The sequence below is a fragment of the Triturus cristatus genome, chromosome 11, assembly GCF_964204655.1.
Source record: "Triturus cristatus chromosome 11, aTriCri1.1, whole genome shotgun sequence".
Taxonomy (NCBI): domain Eukaryota; kingdom Metazoa; phylum Chordata; class Amphibia; order Caudata; family Salamandridae; genus Triturus; species Triturus cristatus.
The window spans coordinates 633,466,246-633,493,194 of record NC_140594.1 but is presented as its reverse complement, the minus strand read 5'-3'; the positions used below and the strand labels follow the sequence as shown (position 1 = coordinate 633,493,194).

At 42.2% G+C, this 26,949-nt stretch overlaps 1 protein-coding gene across 2 annotated transcripts in view; it reads right to left on the bottom strand.

Moving 5' to 3' along the window:
* The window catches only part of LOC146785206 (claudin-15-like), a 404,144-nt gene that overhangs the window by 253,932 nt on the left and 123,263 nt on the right, over positions 1 to 26,949 (bottom strand). Inside the window, exons 1-2 of one of the 2 annotated variants that reach the window (XM_085634112.1) lie at positions 19,911 to 20,044; positions 19,495 to 19,761 (exon numbers count right to left, since the gene is read on the bottom strand). In XM_085634112.1, the coding sequence (XP_085490238.1) occupies positions 19,495 to 19,714 (220 nt within the window). In that variant the 5' untranslated portion in view covers positions 19,715 to 19,761; positions 19,911 to 20,044. Of the gene's footprint in view, positions 1 to 19,494; positions 19,762 to 19,910; positions 20,045 to 26,949 lie in introns of those variants that run through there. The other variant, XM_085634110.1, reaches the window with a different exon arrangement.

The window sequence follows — 26,949 nt, the reverse complement described above, 5'->3', positions numbered from 1 at the left end:
TTCTCCAATGACCCATCCAGCACTATCTACTTAGCCTATTACTCCACCAATACCTAAGCAGTTATAAATTCACTATACACTCTGTGTGTAATACTGTAATTATTCTAGTTACTAGTAATTAATTTATGGAATGGCCTATCTACTAACACAAGTACATCTATAATATTTTGTGCACTATCCAAGCAGACCTCTAACTAGCTGCATACTATTGATACACTCTTCTAAATACCCAGTTAGTTCTCATGCAGTGTAGGACTCGTCCAGTCTGTTCCATGCACTTCTTTAATCACTTGTCTACCACTATCTACTTATCCTATCACTCCACCAATATGTAAGCACTTATAAATTAAGTGTTCACTCTGTTTGCAGCACTGTCATCATTCCAGTTACTAGTGGTATTCTTATAAAATGACCTAGGCACCAACACAAGTACACATAAAATATTCTGTGCATAATCCCTACAAATCTCTAAGCAGATACATACTATTGGTCCACTCCATTAAATTCTGAATTAATACCCATGCAGCGTAGAATGCCTCCTGTCAGTCTCATGCAATTCTTCAATCACCCATCCAGCACTATGTTTTTATTGTATCAGTCTGCCAATACCTAAGCACTTATGGGGCAGATTTAAAAGCACCCTGCACCACCAGTACGCCACTTTTTGTAACGTAGTGATGGCGCCAGGCACTCCTTCATATTTACAAGGCGAGGAAAAGCCAACCTGCGTGGTTTTTCCTCTCCTTGTAAATAAGACCCCTTCATACACAGAACATTCCGTTGAAGGGGCGTCCCATAGGTGTTGCTGTGGGTGTTCCCACGCAACACCCATAGAACAAGACACATCTCCAGATTTATGAGAAATCGTAAATCTGGAGATGTGTGTGAATGCTGTGCCATCCTACAGTTGGTGTAGCAAGGCACAACGAGGAGAATTGTTTTCATTTCTCCTCATTTTTTCCTCTTTCAATGCATGCTGCATTCCACAGCATACATTGAAAGAGGAAAATGCCTTTACTGATTGTTTTTTTGCAGGAAGGTATCCCTTCCTGCACAAAAACAATCTCCACACGACACAGACATCCTTGCACCATGGTGCAAGGGTGCCTGTGTCACCGCATGGCTGCAGTTTGTGCAGCAGTGCAGAGGGAAGCACAGAGTTGCAACATATTCATGTACATAGGTCACATCCCTGTTCTTCGGAAGTGCCACAGTGCAGTGTAGCTAAAGAGCTTGCTGTGTGACGCTGCAGTACTTGCTCATAAATCTTCAACTATAAATTTACCATACACTACTAATGCATTCTTTCAGTCAATCATGCTGTATACATATATTCAACCAAACCTTCACACATTAGCTTGCAACTATAGTTCTTTCTTTAACCAGATAAGGTAGTTCTGATAAAACCTTTTTTTTCTTCTTTTTTCTTTTGTATTCTCTTAATTTTTTTTAAACAATTTTGTATTTTTGGGGTGTTTTAACAAAAAATGAACAAAAAAAAGAACAAATAAAACAGGAAACATTTGGAATTACTTATCATTCCAAAAACAAAAAAACATAAGAATTAACAACGATGGTTGTGTTGCGCAGCACAAACTGCATCTACCGACTGCTCACTGAAGCATATAAGTTTCTTACTCTTCACGCAGTGTTGCTCGAGAAAGGCGAATTCTGGCCCAATGTCCATTGCAGGTGTTCCTGGGGACGCTCCAGATGTACTTGCCACAGCAGGTGAGGGGTTCAAAGCAGCTCGCCTCATTTCCTCACGAGCAAGATTGAGAGGATGTGTGGTCCGGAGATGCTTGTACATAGAAGCAGTGCCACAAGAGTATTTTTTTTCACTGCCTCTTGACAGGACTCGGTCACAGATTTTGCACGTCACCTTTCTCGCATTTACTTTCTTCTCTTCAGTTGGAAAAGTGAAGAATTTCCACACAACAGATTCCAGCCTCTGTGGACGTGGTGCCTCCTGTAAGAATTCTTCTTCAGAAGATACTTCCTCCTGATGCTGCTGCTGTCCAGATGCCATTTTGTTTGATATTTTTTGGAAAAACACCAAAAAAAAAAGCAAAAAGGGTTCTTGTAGGAAAAGAGATGTCTCTCTAAAGATGCTCCAACAAGAATGATTAAAATGAGTGGGGTCCTTCAATAGTTACAGTGGGAAATGTTATGAACCTATGAAATCATTTTTTTTAGGTCACATGGGATCCGCACATGAAGCACGCACCCGACGCGACTTCGCGAAAATATATTTAAAAATAATCTAAGTTTATTATAAGTACAAATTTATTATTTTTATGAATATCTTAGATACTCTCTTGCCCTAATATGTATATTAAACACACATACATATCATTTTAGAACATAAAAGAATTTCACGGGAGTCGCGCATCCAGCGCACCCCAGCACATATATGACGTCACGTGGGACCAGCCAATGCGCAAGCGTCGCGTACCGTAATGCGCATGTGTCGCGAATGTGCGGGAGCAGGAGTCGTGGACTGATCGCATACCAATCGCGCACATCACGTAATATTAAATGTATATGATGTCACTGAAAAACACGCATCAGTCGCACTCCGTACGCGGATCCTTCACAATGTTTCTAAAATGGCGTCTAGAATCCGTGCACCCACCGTGATGTGTAAGCTTTGGGTGCGCGACTCCGAAAAAAAATTGGAAACAAATAATAATAAAGTAATATAAATATATTAAAATAAAAAATAAAACAAAAAATTAAACAATATTAAAGTTTTAATTTTTAAAACATTTTTTTTTGCAATTTTCAGAAAAATATATAATGTTAATTAATGAATAAAATATTTATAAATAAACAGTTAAAAAACTGTAATAAATCAGTACAAAAAAATAGGTATAACTACTATTACACTTAAAAATTAGCATTTAAAAAAGCTTTGAAATTCACTGAAAAAAACATAGGTTTCAGAGACATTATAGTTAGAAATTAGCATTTAAAAAAGCTTTGAAATTCACTGATAAAACCATAGGTTTCAGAGACGTTATAGTTAGAAATTAGCATTTAACAAACCTTAGAAATTCACAGAAAAAAAACATAGGTTTCAGGGGTGTTATAGGTAGCTGGCCATTTCACTCGTACAAAACCATAGAAATTCCTCCGTTATAGTTAGTTCTGCTAACTATTACTCGCGCGCCCGCAATGCACTGCTGATGATGTCACATATTACATCACTCATAACATGGTCAGTGACATCACTCATGACATCACTGATGACATCTCAAATGACATCACTGATGACATCACTGATGACATCATCCAGTGAATATGTGTCTTTCTGAAAAATAAATATTTTTTATATATGTATATCTAAAGGTTTATGGAACAATAAATGGGTAAATAAGTGTATTATTATATTTTTTAAATATTTATTTTACAATAAGCTACCTATGTATATAGTTATAGATTGACTATATCCTGTAATATGGAATGGCTCAGCTCTTTTTTTTTTTTATTTGGATAAAGTTGAACAGCATAGTTAATATCTTCTATAAACTTATAAACACTTTAATGTTTTTTTTTTTAAGGGTTTCTAACCGTGCGCGCACGGTGGGCGCATGCGTACGTGCTCCGTGTGCGCATGAGTACGTGCTCCACGTTCGCATGCGTACGTGCTCCACGTGCGCATGCGTACGTCGTGCGTGCTCCGTACGCGCGTGCTCCGTACGCGCATGCGCATGTGCTCCGTACGCGTGTGCTCCGTACGCCCATGCGTGCGTGCTCCGTACACGTGTGCTCCGTACGTGCTTGCGCACGTGCTCCGTGCGCGCACGGTGCACGCACGGCAAGTGATGTGATTAAGAAACAAAACTTTTCATTGGTTTATAGTAGTTTCAGTTCCAGAAACTTCCAACACCACACCCACTCCCCTCATTATTTCTTCTGATTCCCTGGGAGAAGGAGCTGAGCAGCTTTTCCAGTACTCCAGTACTTGAGAATGGCAGAGCAGCAGTCATCTTCTGGGAGTGAGCAGGAGACCCTTGTGCTACAGAGACAGAGGAAACAGAAAGACTCTTTTATATGGCAATTTCTTACATTTCCACTGGGGCAGAAGAAGGTGAATGCTCCAAAAGTCACCTGCACTATTTGTGGTGTTGTCTTATCAAGAGGAGATCCTAAAAAGAAATACTCTTTTAGTATTTTCACTATGATCAGGCACGTTAAAGGAGTACATCCTGTGGCTTTTGCTCGAGCTGCTAGAGACAACCCTCCAGCAGCTCAGCCGAGCACATCCGCAGCAGCTCAGCCGAGCACATCATCGGCAGCTCAGCCGAGCACTTCTTCTGCGGCGGCAGCTTCACCTGCTTCTGTTCCTCTGGATATACACCCTCTGTTCAAGAGGGTGCATATACGGTGCAATGCGTGCAATGCTCTTCTCTCTTACGGTGACACCAGCATTCCCCTAATAGAGAGCAAGATACAGCAGCACACATGCGGCACCCCATAATTTTTTTCATTTTTTTGTTCCTCTGTTCCTCAATTAACAAAACGGCTCTTTTTAGAGCCACCTAACATCTAAACACTTAAATTTGATTTTTAATTCTATTTTTTTAATGATTGTTTTCCACCGTGCGCGCACCTCGCGATGGTGCGCACACGGTGCGCGCACCTCGCGATTTAAAAAAAAAAAGAAATGTTTTTTTCACCCTTCAGGGTCCGCTAGGGGGTCAGGATCTCTGTACCCTGCCCCCTTTTCACGTTCTCCACCTTTGTTTTTCACTGCCACACACAAAATGGCGGCCGACACTTCCTGATTTCTACCGATTCGAATGTTGACTGACATGTAACCACCAATCAGAATTACGCTCGCGCACGGCACCGTGCGCGCACGGTGCGCGGCTATAGATATTTATGTACTTTTAACTGCAATTTTCTCAGGAACTACTGAACAAATTGACACCATATATGCAAAAGGCACATGCCTGACCTGAGGACTACCTCTTTGCCAAATTTCAAGTAATTCTGTTCAGCCGTTCGGGCTGTACCTTCGACTAAAGGTCCTATGGGAAAATGCATGGGGAAAACGCGTTTTGGGACCCCCCTTTTTTCTCAGCCCCCGCTTGACGAATCACCCCGAGACTTCCAGGGTAGGAGCTGAGCGGAGCGCCCCATTAGTTTTGAAAATTTCACGAGGATTCGTCAACCGGCGCCAAAGTTATTCAAAAGTGAATTTTGAGATTTCCTATGGAAACTCGGTCCTAACTATAACTATCTACTGGCGACCGCCAGTAGATAATATATATATATATATATATATATATATATATATATATATATATATATATATATATATATATATATATATATATATATATATATATATATATATATGTAAATTTTTCCAAATTCACAAATTTCAGGATGTAGAAAAAAGAATTAGAAGCAAAGTATCAGCCAATGGCATTTCATACAAATTCAAATCTAACTGGCAGAACATTTGAATTTCACACTTGTGAGTTAAACTGCCAAATGTTAAATCTGCAATGCAGGTCGAATACAGTTTTCAAACGCTAATATCTCAAAACCTACTGAATAGATTTACACTAAATCACACAAGCACACTTTCTGAGTGAAGTTCTACTTTCATGCCAAGTTTGGTGTACATGTGTTAAGCATTTTTTTCTTTTTGTAGTTGAGAGCTAAATTATCTATGGGAAATAAAATGGAAAGCACACATTCTTTGACCCTGACCTTTAAATATGCTTCCCCATTCAAGGAACCCCACACATCTAGGCATGCTAAATCTTTGCAGGTTTTGCCACGGGCTGTGCACAGTTTTATACAGATTTGCCAAATGGCATCAATGTTATTAGCAATACCATAAATGCATTTTTGATGAAATTTTTTTTTGTTTGTTTTGCCTTAGTCTTTGGCCTCCATTGATATATTGATTTCAAGGTTTACACTTGCTTAGATTATGCAACTAAGTTTTAACCTGAAAATTTACATGCAGATTCATTTGGGGAAAAACTGTTACGGGATGGTCAAAAGGTGTTTATCATTTTAGCTTCTGTTCAAAATTTCTCTCCAATCTACAGTAAAAGACACATAACAGATTTACACCAACTTGGAATGAAAGTAGAACTTAAATAATAAAGTGTGTTTTTTGTGAGTTAGTGTAATTCCATTCAGTAGTTTTACAGGTATTTGTATTTGAAAAATGTGTTGATTAACATGGACGGGTTAAATGTAGAGATAGCTTGTCTGTTAAATTTGTGAATTTGTCCAAATTTTCAAATTATATCAATCACATTTTGATTTTTCAAAGAACGCAATTGCTTTACATATTTTTTTCCTGCTATCTCGGAATTCACAAATTTAAACAAATCTCAAATTTACTGCCATTTGTCTGACACTAATACATGTCTTTGGTGGTAAGTAGTGCAGTGCATAGTGCAAACACATTATAACACTGTGTTTTAAAAGTTGATTTGTGGATGTGGAAAGGCGTAACCACAATGATTGTGCATATGTTCTGTGTTGCATTGTGTTGTAAAGGTGATGTGTTGTTTGAGTTGTCACGTTTTTGTGTTACTGTCTGTGTTGTTGTTGATATGTTATTCTGTGGTTGTAGTGTTGCATTTTGATTTTACTATTTTGTTGTGAACTACCCTGTTATGTTTTTGTTGTGTTATTTTTTTGCATTCTGTTAAGCTTCTCTTTTTTTACTTTAGAGCTGTCAGCAAATGCTGGTATATTTCCAGTCAAAAGCAGCACATTCCCTTCATGTTCGAGCGATATACAACCATTTCATACTGTACAAGGTGCTAAAATAACACTGCTTGACCTCTTCAGCTTTTTAAGACACTGGCCAAACCAATGCTATGGCAGGGACAGGCATTATATTGACACTTTCAATGCTCACTTTTTTGATACTGGCCGCTATGTTTTTTGGGACAGGTGGCCTATAATATGCCATCTTACCATCCCCATGTCCAGGCCATAATGGTTGTTGGAAACAGATTGATAGTCATGGGATAGAGATCTTTTGACCTACAACCCAAGTTGGGGAGATTGCTCTTTGTCTCTCTTCCTAATAAATCTGTATAGTTGACTCCCTCGTTTCCCCTCGGAGTCAGAGGTATGAATGAGAACACCTTGTGTACATGACAACTGATGATTTCAAGCAAGGAGATCTATCTTTGTTTGTATGCAGTCTCAATTTCAGATTGCTGTAGTGAATAAGGGTTATTTTTGTCCCTTTCCTGATTGTCCCAGCATACAAGCACTTGTAAGTCAGCAGTGGTATATCTGGTCCTGAATTGGCATAACACTTAATGGTGCAGGAAAACGTCTTTATGTATACCCCCTTTAAGTCAGGCCTGTTCCAACAGGCCTGCCTATGTGGATGACAGGCAAAACACGTGAAAGAAGGCTGTGACCGAGGCCAAGTAGTTAAGGAACGGGGAAGTATTTTGTCTGCTTATTACTTTCATACTATATCAAGGTTTGGCAATGAAATGTGAGACACTACAAAAAGTGTTGGATAAAATAGTTGAACTTGTTTCCCACACAGGCAATTATTCAGGGCTGCCTTCCATTCCATTGTTTTTAACTGGTCTGTACCATTGGAAACAGGAACCAACCATATGCAAATCTACCTTGGCCCTTCCCCAAAGGGGCATACTAAACAAATCTGATAGGCGCTGTCACCTCTAAATCCTGAATACAAAGGAAGGTACGCAGTTCCCCAAAGGAAATGGAGCAACATGAGAAGGAGGAAACAAAAGGAGGGGGGATCCTCCTTAATGGAACTAGAGTCCTCACACATCCAGCAAGCTAGGTGTCATGCTTCATCATATGGACTCGCTCCTCGTCGGGTCGGCGGTGAAATACCCGACGGGCACCCATTAAGGGGCTCTTTAGCAGAGATCTTCTGTTCCTGCCGTATGGTGCCGTGGGTGTGAGGGCCCTAGGGGGAAGTGTAGATGTGAAAAAGTGATTCTAAAAAAGGGGTGGATAATTCACAGAGGGAATTTTAATGGAGTGGTTATCCACCTTATTAAAATAAAAAAGAGATGCTGCTCACTGGCCCAATGATCCAGGGGAGCAATGCTCTACTCTACAATTGTGGTCAACATGTTTCACGCAGTGTGTTCAAAAGATACTGTGCATTTCGTCAGGACCTAAAAAACGAACTACACGTTGAGGATTGGTGGAGAAGTTCCTACCTACCCTTAACCTTAAATGCGAGCATGGTGTCCTGTCAAGTGGTAACCTAGATAAGGATGACAAAAGGAGACACAAAAGGAAGGTAATGTGTGTCAGTGATTTAAAAATCATCCATCTTGCTCCAAAACACGTGATCCAGCTAGAAAATGTAAAGGTGTGGGTACAATGCATTAGTCTCTACAAAAGAATTTAAAATTGGAATTTAAAATAATGGGTAAAACACTAGGTGACTGGAGGGAAGCGCAATCAAAGGTGATCTCAAAAGAAGGAAGTAAAGGATCTCACCTAACTAGGTGATGACGCTGGCTTCCACGATACTCTCAGCATAAAACACCTCAGAGTGTGGTGTCCTGTCCATAGTAGGACGATCGCAGTCAATCTACCCCTGCGCCAGGCTGAGAGACCAGAGCACTGGATTGTCGTCCGGTTTGGGTTTAAATACGCCAGTATACCACTCGCGGCACCAAATCAGCTGTGTGGGATTCAGCACGAGTACGTGTTGAGTCACGAGGTGTAGGTGATGTAACACCGACATATGTCATTAGGCGGCCCAGGGACCATGGCAGCCATATTGGAGTGTGTGTAGGAAGCAGCAAAGGATAGCAATGTATGCACTATGGTAAAGTGGTAAACAGTCAAAAGGGGTCAACAGTATAGAAAATAAGTACCTTAAGGATGACTATACCACATCCAATACTAGCTACTCTTCCGATGAGAGTTCAGACAATGGAAGTAGAAGGGGGTCATCTAATAGTGACTCCAGTACTGGGAGTTGGGGGAACTACAACCAACGTAGGCCCAACTTCCAATCATATCCCAATTTTGACAATGGGCTGGTTTTCCATGGCCCTATTCCTCCAACATGGCAGTACCCGATGTACCCTCAAGACCATCGCCAATACTTTCCGATGAACAACGCCCCTTTTTTAGGCAGAGGTTGGGGCAAAGGAAGAGGGCAAAGAAGAGGAGCGCAGAAGGGGGTACAGTGGCAGGATCAAACCCCACACTCAGTAGAGACCAAGAGCATGACCAGGGGAAGGAGGGCTTAGTGGTTAACCTTTCCACTAGACTCCTTATGCCTACCGAAGAGTCAGTGCTGGAGAAGGGCCTGGGATTTGTTCCCACGCCCCTTCGGGACAAATTCAATGAAATGTGTGAATTACAGAACTTCTTCCGGAAGGTGCAACAAAACCACACCTGAACAAGATGACACTGGGCTGCACAATCCTTCTAGGTTCACTCCTAACAATAGTATGATAGCCCCTGAGATTTAAAGTTGGAAGACTATGACATCAGAGCAATAGAAATGAAGAAAATGTTTATAGATAGAGGTTATCCTCATAGATTAATTAGAGAGTAGTATAAACGTGAAAGGTTTTTTGATTGGCAACATCTCCTACAAGGTGCAAACCAAAAACAAGAAGCTAAACTAGTCTTTGTGACACGTCACTCACTTCTGAATGAACAAATTCGTCAAATCATTTGCTGCAACTTAACGTAAATATATTAAAATCTGATACACGACAAAAACCTCTTTTTGCTTATGGCAAAAATAGAAATCTCAAGGACCTCATTGTCAGATCTCACATGCCATCACAAAAAGAGCCAATACAGGGAAGTATTGAAGGCATGAGCCGGATTGAAAGCAATTATAAATGCGGCACCTGTAAGGATTGCCCTTTGGCGATAGAAACTAAAGAATTACATTTTAATGGACAAACTATTATATCGAAAGGCATAAGTAACTGTAAAACCAAGGACATTATCTATTTGCTGATTTGTCCCTGCAATAAAGGCTATGTGGGTGAGACATCCCGAACTCTCATTGTTAGGCTCACTGGACATAGATCAGCCATTAGGACCAAAAAGTTGGCTGCACTATGGTCTCCCATTTTTTAGAGAGTAACCATACTCCTGACGACATACGTTGGTACATTCTAGAAAGAATTGTAATGAGGGAGGGCCAGTGTCCAGAAACAATAAGAAAAAAACATGATGTCTTTTGGATTTTCTGGCTTGATACAGTAAACAAGGGTTTAAATTTGGAAATACCTTGGGAACAGGCTATTACTTAAACCTTATGGTCTGTACATACAACATTATTGCTTTTTTAAGCACAAAACTCCCTCCATTTTTTTCTGTAAGAATTAAGCATCTCTTTTTGGTGTCTTTATAATTGACTCATCTCTATGGGCCAGAAAACCGGATGGTTATGAGCCCAGCATTGATGATTTTATTCAAAGTTCGATAGTTTTTTGCAATAAATTCTCTGAATCATCTGCAAATATGTACCAACCTTTTTTGGTACAAAGTTTTTTAACGATTACATCTATGTCCCTGTATTAGTATAAAAACAATTCCTATGTACACGGGTTTATATGATCTATATCACAATATAGGGTAGTTTTTTCTTCTTTCTTTTTCCTTTTTCCCTTTATTTCTATATTTATTTCTGTTTTTGCCCTGGCGCTCACTAAAACGATCTTTTCGGACTTGGGAGCAGTCCGCTGTTTATTTTCATGTGTGGGATTATGTAACACCTACAAGATGATGAGTATGATAACAAAATCTGGGAGATTTAGTAGTAGTCCGCTTTTTATGTTTATGATCAGAACTACGTCCCCTTCGAAGATGGCGCCTACTTTAATTACTATCGGGTGCCTTTCAATTTTTCAATTAGCCACCGCTAGCGCGCAAACGGAATAATATAAATAGGGCATATGAACCTCAGCGTTCTCATGAGGGTGGTTCCTGATGGCTGAACGCTGATTGACGATATCGGGTCAAAGTACGGGAGGTCCACATTACCGCAAATTGAGGTATGTTTCACATTGAGGGAGCTGCTTTACTACGCTCTACTAGGAAGCTTCATATTTAGGAGCTTATGCAAGGCAATCACACAGGCTAAAATCATATATATTTTTTATACTTTGTTTTCTATAGAACCCTAAGATACATCGGAGCGCCCCCTAAGTAGAAGGGCAACCAAAGACGCTATTGTCAAGCGAACAAGCACCCTATTTTCAAGCTGCATCCGTGACGCTTAAAGTAAGCGTTTTTTCATTAACTGACTCCTCCTATATAACAGACCGTTAATTTCATTCTGAATTGTGAGATGCCCACACTTCACTTGTTTAGGAATAGTAAAGAACCCTTTTTTTCCCTAATATAGTGCCTGTATGCACCAAATATGGATGAGGCCTTCTTTTGATTCATGCCTCCATACTTATATCTAGTGCCGGTCAGTGGCATTCTATGACCCTGCCCCTAAGGTAAGGTTAGCTGATATCTCTCCATTTGTACCGCTAGTATAATGTCAAGACTATTGAAGTAGGTCATCTATATACATTTATTTGCAGTTCATGGCCAATATTATCGATTAGGCATACAACCACCTGAAAGCTGTGGTTCTATTTCAAGCCTTTGGTAACACACTAATTTCAGGATCTTGAATTTCAATAGTCATCTAGTAAGTGCAGTATTTTATGTTAGTAGCACTTCAGTTTTTTTTATATAAGGCTATAGAACTAATATTTTTGATTCACTGTCTTTTCAGTTGTTCTATACTTTGTTTGATATCTTGCTAGCGCTCATTCAGCTGATTGAGCCCCTATATATGAAAGTGTTATCTTATAATGCACAAACTTTATTATAGCCTCCAGTCCAGTATTTATTCATAGCCTGCATTTTTAATATAGTTGAGTGTTAGGCTTTCCTTAATAGGCCTATCTATGTTACATTTATTTCTTGTAGGATAATAAGATTCTTTAAAAATGAGCTTGTACGTGTGACCACACTGTATTTTGGGGCATTTATATATGATTCTTCTCTTTTTTCTATCTTTTACTACATCTCTTATTAGTCTTTGGTATGATGTTTATTGTGTCTGTAGTTTTCTTTATTTAATTTTTTGTTAATATTTTCTGTGTCATAAAATAATATTATTGTATGTACACATTTATGTTTTCTTTCGTTATGAATTAACGCTGTCAAAGATGTTAAAGAATTGTACTTTCTGTGATAAATTTGTGTTTTGGTCAAAATTAGAATTAGCCGTTTAGCTATATATTATGTTTAGATCTAAATTGTTGATCAATATTCTAGGTGCATATGTATATACTATAAAATTGTAACCACTATGTTATTTTATGTCTCACATAGGTGTATTGCAATAGACGGTCCCCTGATGAAGGCAGTTTTGCCAAAACGCACGTAGCTCACATCTACCGCATTGCCCTTATCAACTACATATCGACCGTTTATTCAACTTTACTTGTCCAAATTGTTGGATGGCCTTGTGAATACAATTATTTATTTTTATTCTATTTCTATTTTTTAATACAAATTTTCTATTTATTATTTCTTGTTAATATTTCTTGTTATTATATATTGTTGTCAATTAAATGAACTGAAATGAATTTAAGAAAAACAAAAAAAATGAGAGTTGAACATAAATAAAATCATATATTCCTTTATAATAATTGTGTATTCTGATCTATGTGTATAGCACAGTTAGTGGTTGTCCTCTTTTCGCACACCTAGAATATTTTGGCGTACGTCATTGAAGCTTGCTAGAATTTCTTTACCTATTGCCCCCTGAGATTCTAGCCTTTGAGGGAGCTGTGCTTAAGGAACTTACCAACATCCCTAGAGCTCCACTCTTTCCCAATGTATCTAACGTTGAAAAAGAGGCAGCTAAGTCCCTATCCAATGATCGCAATATCACCATCAAACAGGTGTATACGGGTGGGGCCATTGTAATTCAATCATCTGTGGATTAAGACAGAGGATGTAGACAGCACCTTGCCAATACCAGCCAATACACCCCTCTAGCCGTGGACCCCACCCCTAGACTGTCGGCAGAAATAGCTACTCTGGTTTTTGAAGCTGAAAATAACAGGTGGATTACGTGGAAGGAGGCAGACTTTCTAGTGACAAAAGACTCTAGGATACCTTACTTTTATAGGCTCCCAAAAATCCACAAGAACGTCACACCTGTTCCAGGGAGACCCATAGTGTCAGGGATAGGGTCCCTGCTCGAACCACTTTCAAAAGTCTGTGACCACTTCCTCCAGCCCTTGGTAAGGAAGATACCCTCTTTTTTGCAGGATACCACTGATGTCCTCCGCATCATTGATAACATTGAGAGTAGAGATGGGGTGGACCTACTGGTCACACTGGACGTGGAGGCATTATACACTAACATCCCACAACAAGCCACTTTGGAAGCAGTTGAGTCCAACCTACTTAAGGAGGATTGGATCTCACCTACCCCCATCTCCTTCATCATGAGCTGTGCTACACTGGCCTTAACAGAGAACTTTTTTGAGTACGACACACTTCTATTCCACCAGACCCAAGGTACTTCCATGGGGAGTACCTTCGCCCCTAGTGTGGCCTGCCTTTACAAGGCTACCTTCGAGGAAGATGTGATCATGAACCAGATCAATCCATACAGAAATAACGTGACATTATGGAAGAGATACATAGATGATATCCTCATACTATGGAAAGGGGACATAACGACCTGTGAGGAATTTTGCAACTGTCTCAATACACAAAATGCCTTTTTAAAATTCACACACACCATATCAGACTCCAGCATCCCCTTCCTTGACTTAAGGATATTACTCATCAACATGGGCCTTAGTACTACTCTGTACAGAAAGGTCACTGATAGGAATAGTATCCTTTTATACGATAGCCATCACCTGCGAGCACTCAGGAGCAACCTCCCCTTTGGACAATTTCTCTGCATAAGGACAAATTGCAGTACCTTGTCTGATTACAAGACAGAGGCCCTACGTTTACAACACAAACTGAGAGAGAGGGGCTATTCGGAACAACAAGTTAGGAACTCCTACAAGAGAGCCATGAATAACCCACGTGAGGCACTGCTACAGGTCTCGGTTAAAGAACCAACAGAGACACTAACTTGTGTTACCTCCTTCACACATCATTCCTCCTTTATCAAGAAAACGATTAAAAAACATTTGGGAATAATCAATACAGGAGACCTGAACCTCCCGCAACCAAGATTTGCTTTCAAACGCACGTCCAACCTTGAAGATATCATCGCACACACCAGGCCGAAGACTAAAGAATCAGGCGTCCAGAGGACCCTGTAAATCTACCACCAGTTACCGGTCATTACCCTTGTGGGACCTGTTCTATGTGTGACCAAACTACTGCGCTGAAGGAGATTAAATTGACTGATACTTTTACCTGGCAGATTAAGCGACACACTAATTGTAAATTATCTAGATGTATATACCTTCTCACATGTCCATGTGAGAAAAAATATATAGGCATGACGATGAGACAAATTAAGCTGTGAATCACTGAACACAAAAGTAATGTGAGATGTCTAAAGACCACAACAAAGCTATACACACACTTCAGGGATCTGAATCATAGAGCAGAATCTCTTAAATGGATGGTCCTTGAGTCACACCCCAAGATTACCCATCAATCGCTCTTTAGAATGGAGCAGAGATGGGTGCACCGCCTCTCTACTGACATCAGCGGCCTAAATGAAAACATACCATGGGCTGCCCTTACCATTAGATAGCTCAACTGGAGGACACTTATGAGATACACACACCTATACATTTTGTACCATCTGATATGATGTGGGTTGTGTGACTGCCTTGTTGGTTACACTATTAACATTGCCTTGATTTGCCTGGCGCTTACACCTACTTCAATGGCTTGTGCCATCTTTGCTATATCTGATATTGACACTGCGACTATTACATCTCCTTGGGCACTGACACATGTGACTCTAAGCACATTTCTACAACTCTAATTAATCCTATTTTACTTTAGTCTCACAATGGGCCATAAGAGACTTATTTTCTATACTGTTGACCCCTTTTGACTGTTTACCACTTTAGCGTATTCCATACATTGCTATCCTCGCTGCTTCCTACACACACTCCAATATGGCCGCCATGATCCCTGGGGGGGAACAACCTTTACAACGCAACTTTTACAACGCACTACCATTACAACGAAACTGTTACAACGCGAGTGCATGGACAACGCAGGACATTACAATGCAAGTCTTTACATCGACTTGCACTAGATGGCGTGCTAACATTAAAAATAGTGTAGTTTACTATCCCAACACCTTCCCTACTGTTACATGGACTGGAGTTGGAATAGTAAATTACACTTTTTTAATGTTAGCACGCCATCTAGTGCAAGTCGATGTAAAGACTTGCGTTGTAATGTCCTGCGTTGTCAATGCACTCGAGTTGTAAAACTTTTGTTGTAACAGCATGCGTTGTAACAGCATGCGTTGTAACGTCATACATCCTCCCTGGGCCGCCTAATGACACACGTCGGTGTTACATCACCTACACCTCGTGACTCAACACGTACTCGCACTGAATCCCACACAGTTGATTTGGCGCCGCAAGTGGTATACCGGCGTACTTAAACCCCAACCGGACGACAATCCAGTGCTCCGGTCTCTCAGCCTGGCGCAGGGGTAGATTGACTGCAATCGTCCTACTACAGACAGCACACCACACTCTGAGGTGTTTTATGCTGAGAGTATCGTGGAAGCCAGCGTCATCACCTAGTTAGGTGAGATCCTTTACTTCCTTCTTTTGAGATCACCTTTGATTGCGTTTCCCTCCAGTCACCCAGTGTTTTACCCATTATTTTAAATTCTTTTGTAGAGACTAATGCATTGTACCCACACTTTTGCATTTTCTAGCTGATCTGGATCACGTGTTTTGGAGCAAGATGGCTGATTTTTAAATCACTGACACACATTACCTTCCTTTTGTGTCTCCTTTTGTCATCCTTATCTAGGTTACCACTTGACAGGACACCATGCTAGCATTTAAGGTTAAGGGTAGGTAGGAGCTTCTCCACCAATCCTCAACGTGTAGTTTGTTTTTTAGGTCCTGACGAAATGCACAGTATCTTTTGAACACACTGCGTGAAACATGTTGACCACAATTGTAGAGTAGAGCATTGCTCCCCTGGATCATTAGGCCAGCGAGCAGCCTCTCTTTTTTATTTTAATAAGGTGGATAACCACTCCATTAAAATTCCCTCTGTGGATTATCCAACTGTTTTTTAGAATCACTTTTTCACATCTACACTTCCCCCTAGAGCCCTCACACCCACGGCACCATACAGCAGGAACAGAAGATCTCCGCTAATGAGCCCCTTTATGGGTGCCCGTCGGGTATTGCACTCCCGACCCGACGAGAAGCGAGTCCATATGATGAAGCATGACACCTAGCTTGCTGGGTGTGTGAGGACTCTAGTTCCATTAAGGAGGATTCCCCCCCCCCCTCCTTTTGTTTCTCCTTCTCACGTTGCTCCATTTCCTTTGGGGAACTGCGTACCGTCCTTTGTATTAAGTATTTTGGCACTGTACACTGGACCCCGTTAAAAAGCCCTCCTAGTCCCTCCTTTTGTTCAAGACCTCTAAATCCTAACACAAGTCTTCCCAGATGAAGAATACTCTCATTAAGCCTGCACAAGAAAGTAAGACCTGAGTGCTACAACTCAGTGAGTGAGGGACTCTTATCTGGCCAAAACCCTTCGATTTATGGAGACTCTCTTAAACACCAAGAGAGTGACGGGTGAAATATTTCAAATAAACTCTGCCACTGGTAAAGGCTCGCGCCTTTATTCCCATTCCATTGTTTTAGCTTATCTCTGGCATTACAGACAGAGACCAATCAAATTCAAATCACTTTGTCCTCACTTTAAAAGAGGCCATCCAGTTCAGGCTAGCCTCAAATTAAACCAGACAACAGAAATCGAACCAGGCAGCCATGCATGTAAGCTCTTGCTTGTACCAAATTGGATAAGGCGCCTTCCTAGCAAGCTTCAACGTGCAACAAATTCGGATAATGTCTCACAACACAATAAGTGATAGCGATGTGCCATACAAATACCAATACCTACTTGAAGGAAGCTTCTTTACCTGACATGAGGGGGCGTTTCATTTTGGCCAAGTAGACATTCTTCACCTCCCAACCAGCTACTTTCTTTTTCGCATAACAAGCTGGACCAACAACATTCCATGACATAATACAGACAAGAAGGACAAGATAGTGATACAAATATGCATATAGTGATACAAATACCCACCAGTGCGGCAGATAAAATACCAACCTAGGATGGAGGAAAACCAAGCAATGCCTTTATAGATGAAATAGAAATGAACTGCATTTTACAAATAGGGTCAAGGGTAAACTTGGTGCTTACAAAATATGGTATTATGGACGTACAAATACTGTAAAACGTCTTGAAATCCTTCATGGCAGATGTATCTGGCCACTAGGAAGCCTTAACGGGAACATTTCAGCAAATGTAGACGCAAACCATGTATTTGTAAATATGTTAGACTAGTAACTATGGTATTTAATGGTAGTAAATGCTATAGAAATTTAAAATTCACTTTAAGGAGTGGTACTGAGGGTCTACCCAAATTAGGTTTGGGAAAACTGGATGGCAAATCCTTTAGTAACGTAGGTCAAAACCTGGTACCATTTAAAAAGTACTTTAAAAAGGGATTATGGGTGTTCCACCAATGATTTTATGTGGAAATATAGAGGCAAATAATACTTATGTAAGAATATTATATCAGCAGAATTGGCCAAAACTAAGAAAGATTTAAAGACTACTTTACTGGAGTTTTCGGTTTCTCCAAAGAACTGTGTGGGAAAATTATGCATTTGTAAGCACATTAAGCAAGTAACATTATTCAAAACCGGGTGGAAGTGAAATACTAGTTTACTGTAAACAGAGAAAGGTTGGTGGTTCAGCCCCAAAATAATTTGGGTGACATTTTGTGTTAAATAGTACAAATATAAAAACATTAGACAGATCAGAAACTGTGGAGTTGATCCCAACTTGTCTCTTCATTAGAAGAATCAGAGAAATTAGCAGTCCAAACAACAACCCTAGAAAAACCCCTATGCCCCCTCTGTGATAAAAGTCACAGCACGCACAGCATTAACATACAATGAATGCTTAATAGTAACAACTGTTTACAGCTCTACAAAGCAACAAATTGTAGCAATAAGCACTACATAAATAACCAAATTATAATTAATAAAGGGAGTCTATTATGTTAGAGTCAGCATTTTGAAGAGATCTAATTTGTAAATCAACCATACAGTGTTGAAAATAGAGGTTGCGATGTTGCAACAATGTTAACTTCAGTTATTATAAAAATAACATCAGGTCATTTAAAATAATGAAATAATGAGAAACTGTGGACGAGAGAAAAGATTCAGATCTAACAATCAGTTTAGGAAAACACTTTGGAGATGTTGCTGATCTACTTAGATACTTTCAATGGTATGCTTTACTCTCATTGCTTTAGAGAGAGAAATTACATTCCAGTATTGCAAGTGTCATGTTCTATAACAATTTGCACAGTTCAGCCATAGAGACAAATAAAGTTAGACTGTTGCAGTGAAATGTGCTAATTTTTTCGTTTTTCACAAATCAACAGAATTACTGCCCATCCCTTTTCTCAAAGTCAACCATTTAGAGAGATCTAGTCATTATTTAGTGGGGTTGTGGATGCACTTTCCCCCTCACCATCATACTAGGTTTCAATGTTATATCTCCTCTGATTAATAGGGCTGATGCAAACCCTTAAATATTCAGATGTGCAGTTTATTTGGCACATTTTGGGCCAATTCGTTTCCCATTTTAATTTGAACAGAAAGGGTTTATAGAGAAAGCTGAGCTCAACTTAAATATACGCATCATAGGAGAGCATTTTTCCTGAGCAGGAATGAATTTTATTATTATGACAACAGCACATAGAGGGTGGTGAGAGACATTAAAGTTTAAGAGTGTGAGATGTGAGAAATCTTCTGGTGCCGTGGAGGAATATTCATAATATTGCAATTTTATGAAACTGAGTAGTTCATTTTTTCAGTTTACTCCTTAGACAGAATTCTTATATTTGTGAATGAAATTTCATACTGCTAAAATCAATTTGAGTTATGTTTCTACAAAGATAAGTGAACATTATCTAAGAATATTTTACTTCTCTTGCTGAAAAACACATCATAAAAAGTTCGATTGCTTAGTTTTCTACTGACAAAAATCTATTTGTATTGGGTTTTTTTCCCTTGCGGTTTTCTTTTTAAAGTGGAAAAATCCATTACTTTTCATGAAATTTGCGAATTTTACACAAGGCTTTCACAAAATGAGAAGTCTGGCAATTCCTCACTCTTCCATACATAAACTTTGAAAGTTTTAATATGACTGGAAAACTGAAGAAACACTTACGTGGCAAACTGAAAATGGAAACAAACTTTTTGCACTGAACAGATCCCAAAGCTGTTGCAGCACAATTCATCCACAGTCCTTCGAAAATCCAGTTTGCTGTAATGACCGCTGTTGCTGTACTCGAGATTTTCCATTTATTGGATATTGTCGCAGAAATTATAATGCAGAAGCCCAGCAAAGTCAGAAGTAAAGCAGAGATCTGTAGAGCTGATGATGCCATCGTGGTGGAAGCTTCTGATGCTAAATCACCAATTTTCGGAAAGCAAACTGAAAAAAACAATCATATTATAATTTTTCCAAAATGTGACAAAGTTTTATCCTGCTATATTGTTCCAGAAAGGGAAATAATTTTGCCCACAGTTAAGATCCTAACACACTACTATATTTAAGTAGTATGAAAATAAAATGAAACCTACCACACTTCTCTTGAATTGGAGGTCAATGCCGGTAGGAGGGACTACTTTATAGGCGAAAAGAGCCGCAGTGTTTGTGGTTGCCTTCAAAGCGGTGCTTTGAAGTGATTCCTTTTCTCTTAAGCTCATTGAGAAATGTCAACATTTGAAAGTTCACTGACCAATCTCTGTGCAGCAGTCGGAGAAGTTTTAGAAAAAAATCACATTTGACAAATCTCAGCGTCCACATTGTTTACTCGGTTTGGAACAGGGTTGGGATATTGAAATAGAAAGAAATCTGCAGATGGCAGAGGCCGGGCACTTTGACCCGAGAGATCACCGCTTATTGATTATTATTCTCCCTGATTCTTATTTTAGCAAATATCATTGAGATGAAAGCATCAAATGTCGCCTAGCAACGTTGAAATTAGCACACACCTCCAAGGAAGATTAATATGTTTTCCCCTAGATGATACCTTCTGTAAATTTGTCAATAAGCCATCTATCCTGCCATTTTAAACTTTAGCTGGGTTGCTGGTGTCTTCGAATTTACATTATGTGGACAAAGGATAAAGCTTTTACAGCGTACCTATTTAATCAGATTTTTTTTTAATAATGCGCCAGTTCGTAATCTGTGATATTTGTTTTGTTGGAAATACCTTGATGGGTTGTTTAATAGATCAGTGTGTGGGCCGAGTTTTTGGTTGTTAGTGGGCCTTTTTTTATGGTCTGCTCGGCCGGTTTTTACAGTTGACTTCCCTGAAATTACCATAAACATTGCCTGCAGTCTGCTGTACCTTGCAAAGCACCTATACAGATAGTCTTTAAAAGTTCAAAACTGCCATGATTTGCAAACGTGGAGCAATGTTTTAACTATCTAAACCACTAATGGGGCCATTTTGTTTTGGTGCCCTGGGCCTGTTTTATGTTCCAGTCAGACACTGTGTATTAATTATATTGTGATAGCATTTGTATAGCGCCTCACACCCCTGACGGGGGCCCTGTTGCACGTATCAGGTGGACATACAGATTATGGGATTATGTTGTATGTGGGAATAATTTTGGCTATGACTGAAAAACGTAAAAAGGTGGAAAACCTGTTGCTCCAAACCGAAGTAAGGTTAGAGTTACAGTCAGCTATGTTGATAAGTATTATTGTTGAACTTGCTTGGTGAAATATAGATTAATAGTTTGATTTATGTGGGAGGAATTTAGCTGCCTTGCATGAGGACACTAAGTGAGCTCAGTGGGGTGCCACGGACACTAATGCAAGCATGGGAGATCGGCCTCTACACCCATGCTTAGTAGTAAAATAAATCAACAATTGGGGTGCAGAGAGCTCCTCACAGCCCTAGGCCCGGTGTCACTGCACCTGCTGCACTAATAATAGACATGCCACCTACTTCAACTGTGATAGAGCAAGCTTATGTGTGGAGCGAAGTGGGGGGCGGGTGATAGTCATGTGCTTATCTATACATCCTTTGTGTAGGTGACTTGTTCTTCCTTTGTGTAGATAGGCAGAGTGCCCTGTGGTGTTTATGGTGAGGATGGCATCAGTTAGAAAGTGAAGTTTACAACATTTACATTCATTTATTGTATTTCTGGGTCAATTTGTAAAGTACTATGTGTACCCAAGGGCCATTTTTGAATGATCTACAAGATAGTACACGAATAAGACTGGGATGAGGGAGGGTGCGAGGACAAAGGGCCAGCTGTACTGAGCATTTTAATGGTCATAAACGATCCAATTCAGTGTTTGCAAGTGTTAAAATCGTTTTTCTTATGTACGAAGCCCTTTTTAGGAGTCGGAAACGTTTTTCCCACTCCTAAAATGGGATTCAAAATGGATAGTGATTTTGAGACACATGCATCAAGCTGATTAACGGGCAGATGCTCCTGCACTGCTCTCAAAGGAGTGATTCAAAGGCGTGACTAGCGACAACGCGCTCCTGCGTGTGCCGCAGTTCAGAAAGAACAGTGAGCAAAAAAACAATGGATTTAGGCCCTGATCTCTGTACTGGGGTAAATGTATGACACTGTTCTGCATTCTGTCCATCAATTGTTCTTTTTGCAGTTCAGATAGAGGCACAATCGCTCCAGCGTCTGCACCACAAGAGTATCAAGCGACAACACGCTCCTGCGCATGCATGTTAGACCTGGCACCTTGGCGTGGGTCTCCCTTCCATTTTTCTGTTGCCTCATGTATTTTTGCTGGTGTTAGATGCTCAGAGCACTGTGCCACTGCTGTCCAGTGCCACAGTGCACGTGCTCCCTATTGTAAATTGATGTATGAATTTGTGATTCCATGATTGGTTGGTTTAGTTTACCTGTCAGACCCTAGTACAGTTCACCAAGAGTGCCCAGGGCTTGTAAATCCAAATGCTGCTGGTGGGCATGCAGCACTGGCTGTGCCACCCACAGAAGCAGCCTGTAAAAGTGTGTCTAAGGTCTGCCATTGCAGAGCCTGCGTGCAGTCATGCTGACTGGGCAAGTGCACACACTTGCCAGTCCCTAAACCTTCCCTTTTCTTCATCTCAGACACCCCTATGGTAGGCCCAATGGCAGGGTGCATTGTAAGGATAAGGTAGGACATGCCCTGGTGTGTGTGGCATGTTCTAATAGTGAATTATAGACATTTTCATTTTTCACTATTGCAAGGCTACCTGTTCTCCATAGGCCAGAATGGGCAGTTTGGTTATTACATTTTATAATCCTAACTGACTCAGGGAACATGGTAGAAAATCGAATTTAGTATGCCTGAACTCAGAATGATAAAATACATCTTTTAGTGAAGTTGGTTTTAACATTCTGTGTTTGAAAATGCCACTTTTAGAAAGTAGGCATTTTCTTGTCTAACCATTTAAACCTGCTTCTGCTAGGCTGTGTATTCCTTGTCTGGAGTTTGCGTGTTAGGGCTGGGGAATTCCAGGAGACCGGGTGAGGCAGTCCAGTGGTGAATAGAGAGACCTGCATCTAGATGGGAGGGTGGAGTTGCACCTGGGACCTGAATAGGGCTGGGCCTTCCCTCCACAATGCTGGCTCCACCTCCTGTGGTGCGTCTGATGTCTTTGCCCTGCACTCTGAAAGAAAAGAAGGAGTCACGTAAACAAAGTGCTCCAGGACTGACCAGAACTGGTTTGGACTAGGCAAAGGCCCCTCTGCCCTCCGAGGACAAAGGATTTTGGGGTATAAGTAGTGGGACCCTGATCCCAAGAATTTAGATCACTTTTGGAACAAGAAGAAACCTTTACTGAGGAGCGGAACCTGAAGAAACTGAGGAGAGACTATCCCTAAGCTGAAGTGCTGCTTGGGGGATAGGACTGCAGTGGTTTGCCTGACTGCCAAAGGAAGGAGAATAGACTTTGTGTGCTTATTTCAACTTGTAAGGATCTCCAAGGGCTTGAGAGAAGAGCTTGCCTCCTGCTGAAGTCTCAGGGACAACAGACTTCAACCACCAGCTCCCCAAGAGTTCTTTGGAAGTGCCTGCTGCTGTTTTGGGCCTTCTGAGGGACTGTGTGTTACAAGAAGCTGGAAGCGCGACTCCAGAGGAAGAAACGTGTAGCCGTCGCTGCTGCTGCAGTCGCATCTTGGATGTTGCCGCTGTAGCTGTCGTATTGCACCGCATCGAGAGGAGCGTCTCGCAACGCCGAAGAAGCGTGTCGCCTTCGCAGTCGCTGGGGCTGTCTCATCGCACCGCATCACGAGAAGTGTCTCGCATCGAGGAAGAAGCTTGTCACCATCGCTGCTGCTGCCATCGCATCTTGGATGTCGCCGCTGTAGCTGTCGTATTGCACCGTATCAAGAAAAGCGCCTCGCATCCACGGAGAAGCGTGTGTAACGCCCTGAACGTCTCAGGATCGTTTAACAGACACGATAATGAGAACGCAACCACTTGTGAAGGTTTAGTTATTTTAATGAAGGCAAAAATAATACAAGGAATAAACAAAGGTTATAGTCACTGGAATCCTCCAGGCTAAGTACGTTACCAGCCCACAGCACGGATGGTCCTAACCGTCCTCTGCATATACGCCGATCCCGGCGTATGCCAACAGAGGGCAGAAATGAAATGGCCGACAATGCCAATCGGTAGGCAGTGAGGGGCACGAAGAGTGTTGGGGAGAATCGAGGAGTCAGGGAAACACCCAGCCGGGGTCTCTACCTGAAGGGAGCAGCCGCTCAACCTCTTCCTCAGACTGCACCGGGACGCGGAGTCACCTCCTGGTGATGCGTCACCGATACCCCAATCACAAGCAAAGAAGACTGAACCGAGAGCAGCCGCTCGATCGATCCTGTGGACTTCCGAGTCTGTAACGCGGCAAACACCTCCTGGTGTGCGTTACAGCTGGCAGTCCCTGTAGCTCTGGTCGGGCTGGGAGTTACGACTCCAACCAGCAAAAGCACCACTGCGCTTTGACTCAGCCGAGTCAAAAAGCGAAGCTCAATGGTTATCCGGTAGAGCTTCCGGGTCCTTCACAGGTGACGATGGGGCAAGACACGGCCCAGGGAGTAACGACTCGACCTACCTCCGTTCTTGCCTTACTGGAGCACCACTCCGGAACACTGCTCTTCACTAAGCAGGTATGTCGGTGTAAACACAATATCCGACAGCGTTGTACCTCCCGGTTCCTCCCTTTATAGGGCGTGTTTTCCTTGAGTTATGTAACAGCTCTCCTGTTTACATAAGGGCGTGTTTTCCTTGAGTTATGTAACAGCTCTCCTGTTTACATAAGGGCGTGTTTTCCTTGGGTTATGTAACAGCTCTCCTGTTTACATAAGGGCGTGTTTTCCTTGAGTTATGTAACAGCTCTCCTGTTTACATAACCTCTCAACCGCTAAGCATCCTGGGAGATGTAGTCCGTTTTCACTGGTTACCGTTTTCCTCCCCTCGCATGACAGGAATTCTTGACAGTACATCCTCCCTCTCAGCGGCTCCCCACGGGTCCAGCGCTGGCAGGAAAACGCCGATGGAACAAGGAGACCAAGCGCGGAGCATGAACCCCTTCAGCCGGTTCCCATGACTGCTCCTCCGGGCCATAGCCTTTCCACGCAACCAGGTACCACAGCTTCCCCCTGCGCCATTTGGACGCCCGTATGCCCGACACTTCATACTCCACCTCCGACTCCACGCATACCGGCCTAGGTGTCCCAGACGGCTTGGAGGGTGCTGGTTTGAGCAATGATACATGAAAGACAGGGTGTATCCGCAATGACTGGGGCAAGCACACCTTCACGTTCACGGGACCCATACACTTGGTAATTCGATAGGGGCCCATGTACTTGGGATGGAACACACTGTTCTTTCGAAACCTCATGTTTCTTGTGGATATCCAGACGTAGTCTCCAGTGCGGTACAGTGGCCCGGGCCTTCTCTTCCTGTCTGCCGCAGCCTTGTATCTTCTCTTGGCCTCTATTAGGACAGCCCTTGAGCGCATCAACGTGTCTTTTATGTGTGCCACCCTGTCCGCTGTGGCGGGAATCCTGTCCTCTCTGAACGGATGTAGAAATGGCAAGAACCTGGGATGTTGGCCATAGTTGCTATAGAACGGAGATGACTGTGTGGAGCTGTGAGTGGCGTTGTTATAGGCTATCTCTGCAACCCATAGCAAGTCGACCCATTCTTCCCTGCCCTGGTCCACAAAACATCGCAGATACTGTTTGAGCGTTTGGTTCAGGCGCTCGGTTTGGCCGTCCGTTTGAGGTTGGTAGCTGGTGGACAGGGCGGTCTTAACATGCAGCGCAGTGCACCAAGTCTTCCAGAATTGCGCAGTAAACTGCGACCCCCGGTCCGACACGATCACCCCAGGTAATCCATGCAGTCGTACCACATTCTTTAGGAGTAGTGACGCCAATTCCCCGGCCGTAGGGACTCTCTTGCAGGGGATGAAGTGCCCCATTTTCGTCAAGTAATCCACCACCACCAGTATTGCCGTCATCCCCTGGTCTACCGGTAGGCCCACCACGAAGTCCAGTGATATGCTATCCCATGGTCTATCTGGGGTCGGAAGTGGATGTAAGAGCCCTTGGGTTCGGCCATGGTCGGCCTTCATGGTAGCACACGTAGGACACTCCTGTCCCCACCTCCTGACATCCACTCTCATGGTTGGCCACCAGAAATGCCGTCCCATGCTAGCCACCGTTTTTTCAAAGCCCAAATGACCTGCGCATGGAGAGTCATGGCACCAGATGAATGCTTGTTTCCTTAGCCTAGGCGTGGGTATCAATAGGCACCTGCCCTTCAGGGGTATCCCGTCCTTCAGCTGCCATTCTCTGTGACTGAGGAGCCACCTCCGCCATGCGAATGACCTGATCCCTCTCTTTATTCCCCTCAGGAAAGTATCCGGTTGGATAACCCCCAATACCATCCTCGGGGAAATGATGGAATGCTCGGTCGCAGGCAATGGTTCCTTAACTGCAGATTGACGGGACAGGGCGTCCGCCTTCCGGTTTTCCGTCCCCGGCCGATATGTGATGCGGAAGTTGAACCCCGCAAAGAAGATCATCCACCGCAGCTGTCTGGGAGAAAGGTGTCTTGTGGCCGTCATGAACTGTAGGTTCCGATGGTCCGTGTACACCGATACCACATGTCTTGCCCCCATCAACCAATGCCTCCATTCGGTGAAGGCGTCCTTGATTGCGAGAAGCTCCTTCTCCGCAATATGGTAGTTGCGTTCGGCGTCGTTGAGTTTGCGGGACATGTACGCAACGGGATGAAGCACCCCTGTGTCATTGTTGCGTTGGGACAAGATAGCCCCCAGCGCCACATCCGATGCGTCCGCTTCCACCACGTAGGGGAGATCCGGATCGGGGTGAGCCAACACCGGCGCCTTACCAAAGGCGCTTTTCAGGGCCTCAAAGGCTTTGTTCGCTTCAGGGGACCAGACAAACTCCTTGGACTTCCTCAGTAGCTGTGTGATTGGGGCCACCAATCCTGAAAATCCATCTATAAACCGCCTGTAAAAGTTGGCGAAGCCAATGAAACTTTGGACGTCCTTCACGCTTTGGGGCACCGGCCATTCTTTCACCGCCTTGATCTTTCGTTCTGCCATCTCCTGTCCCTCTGGAC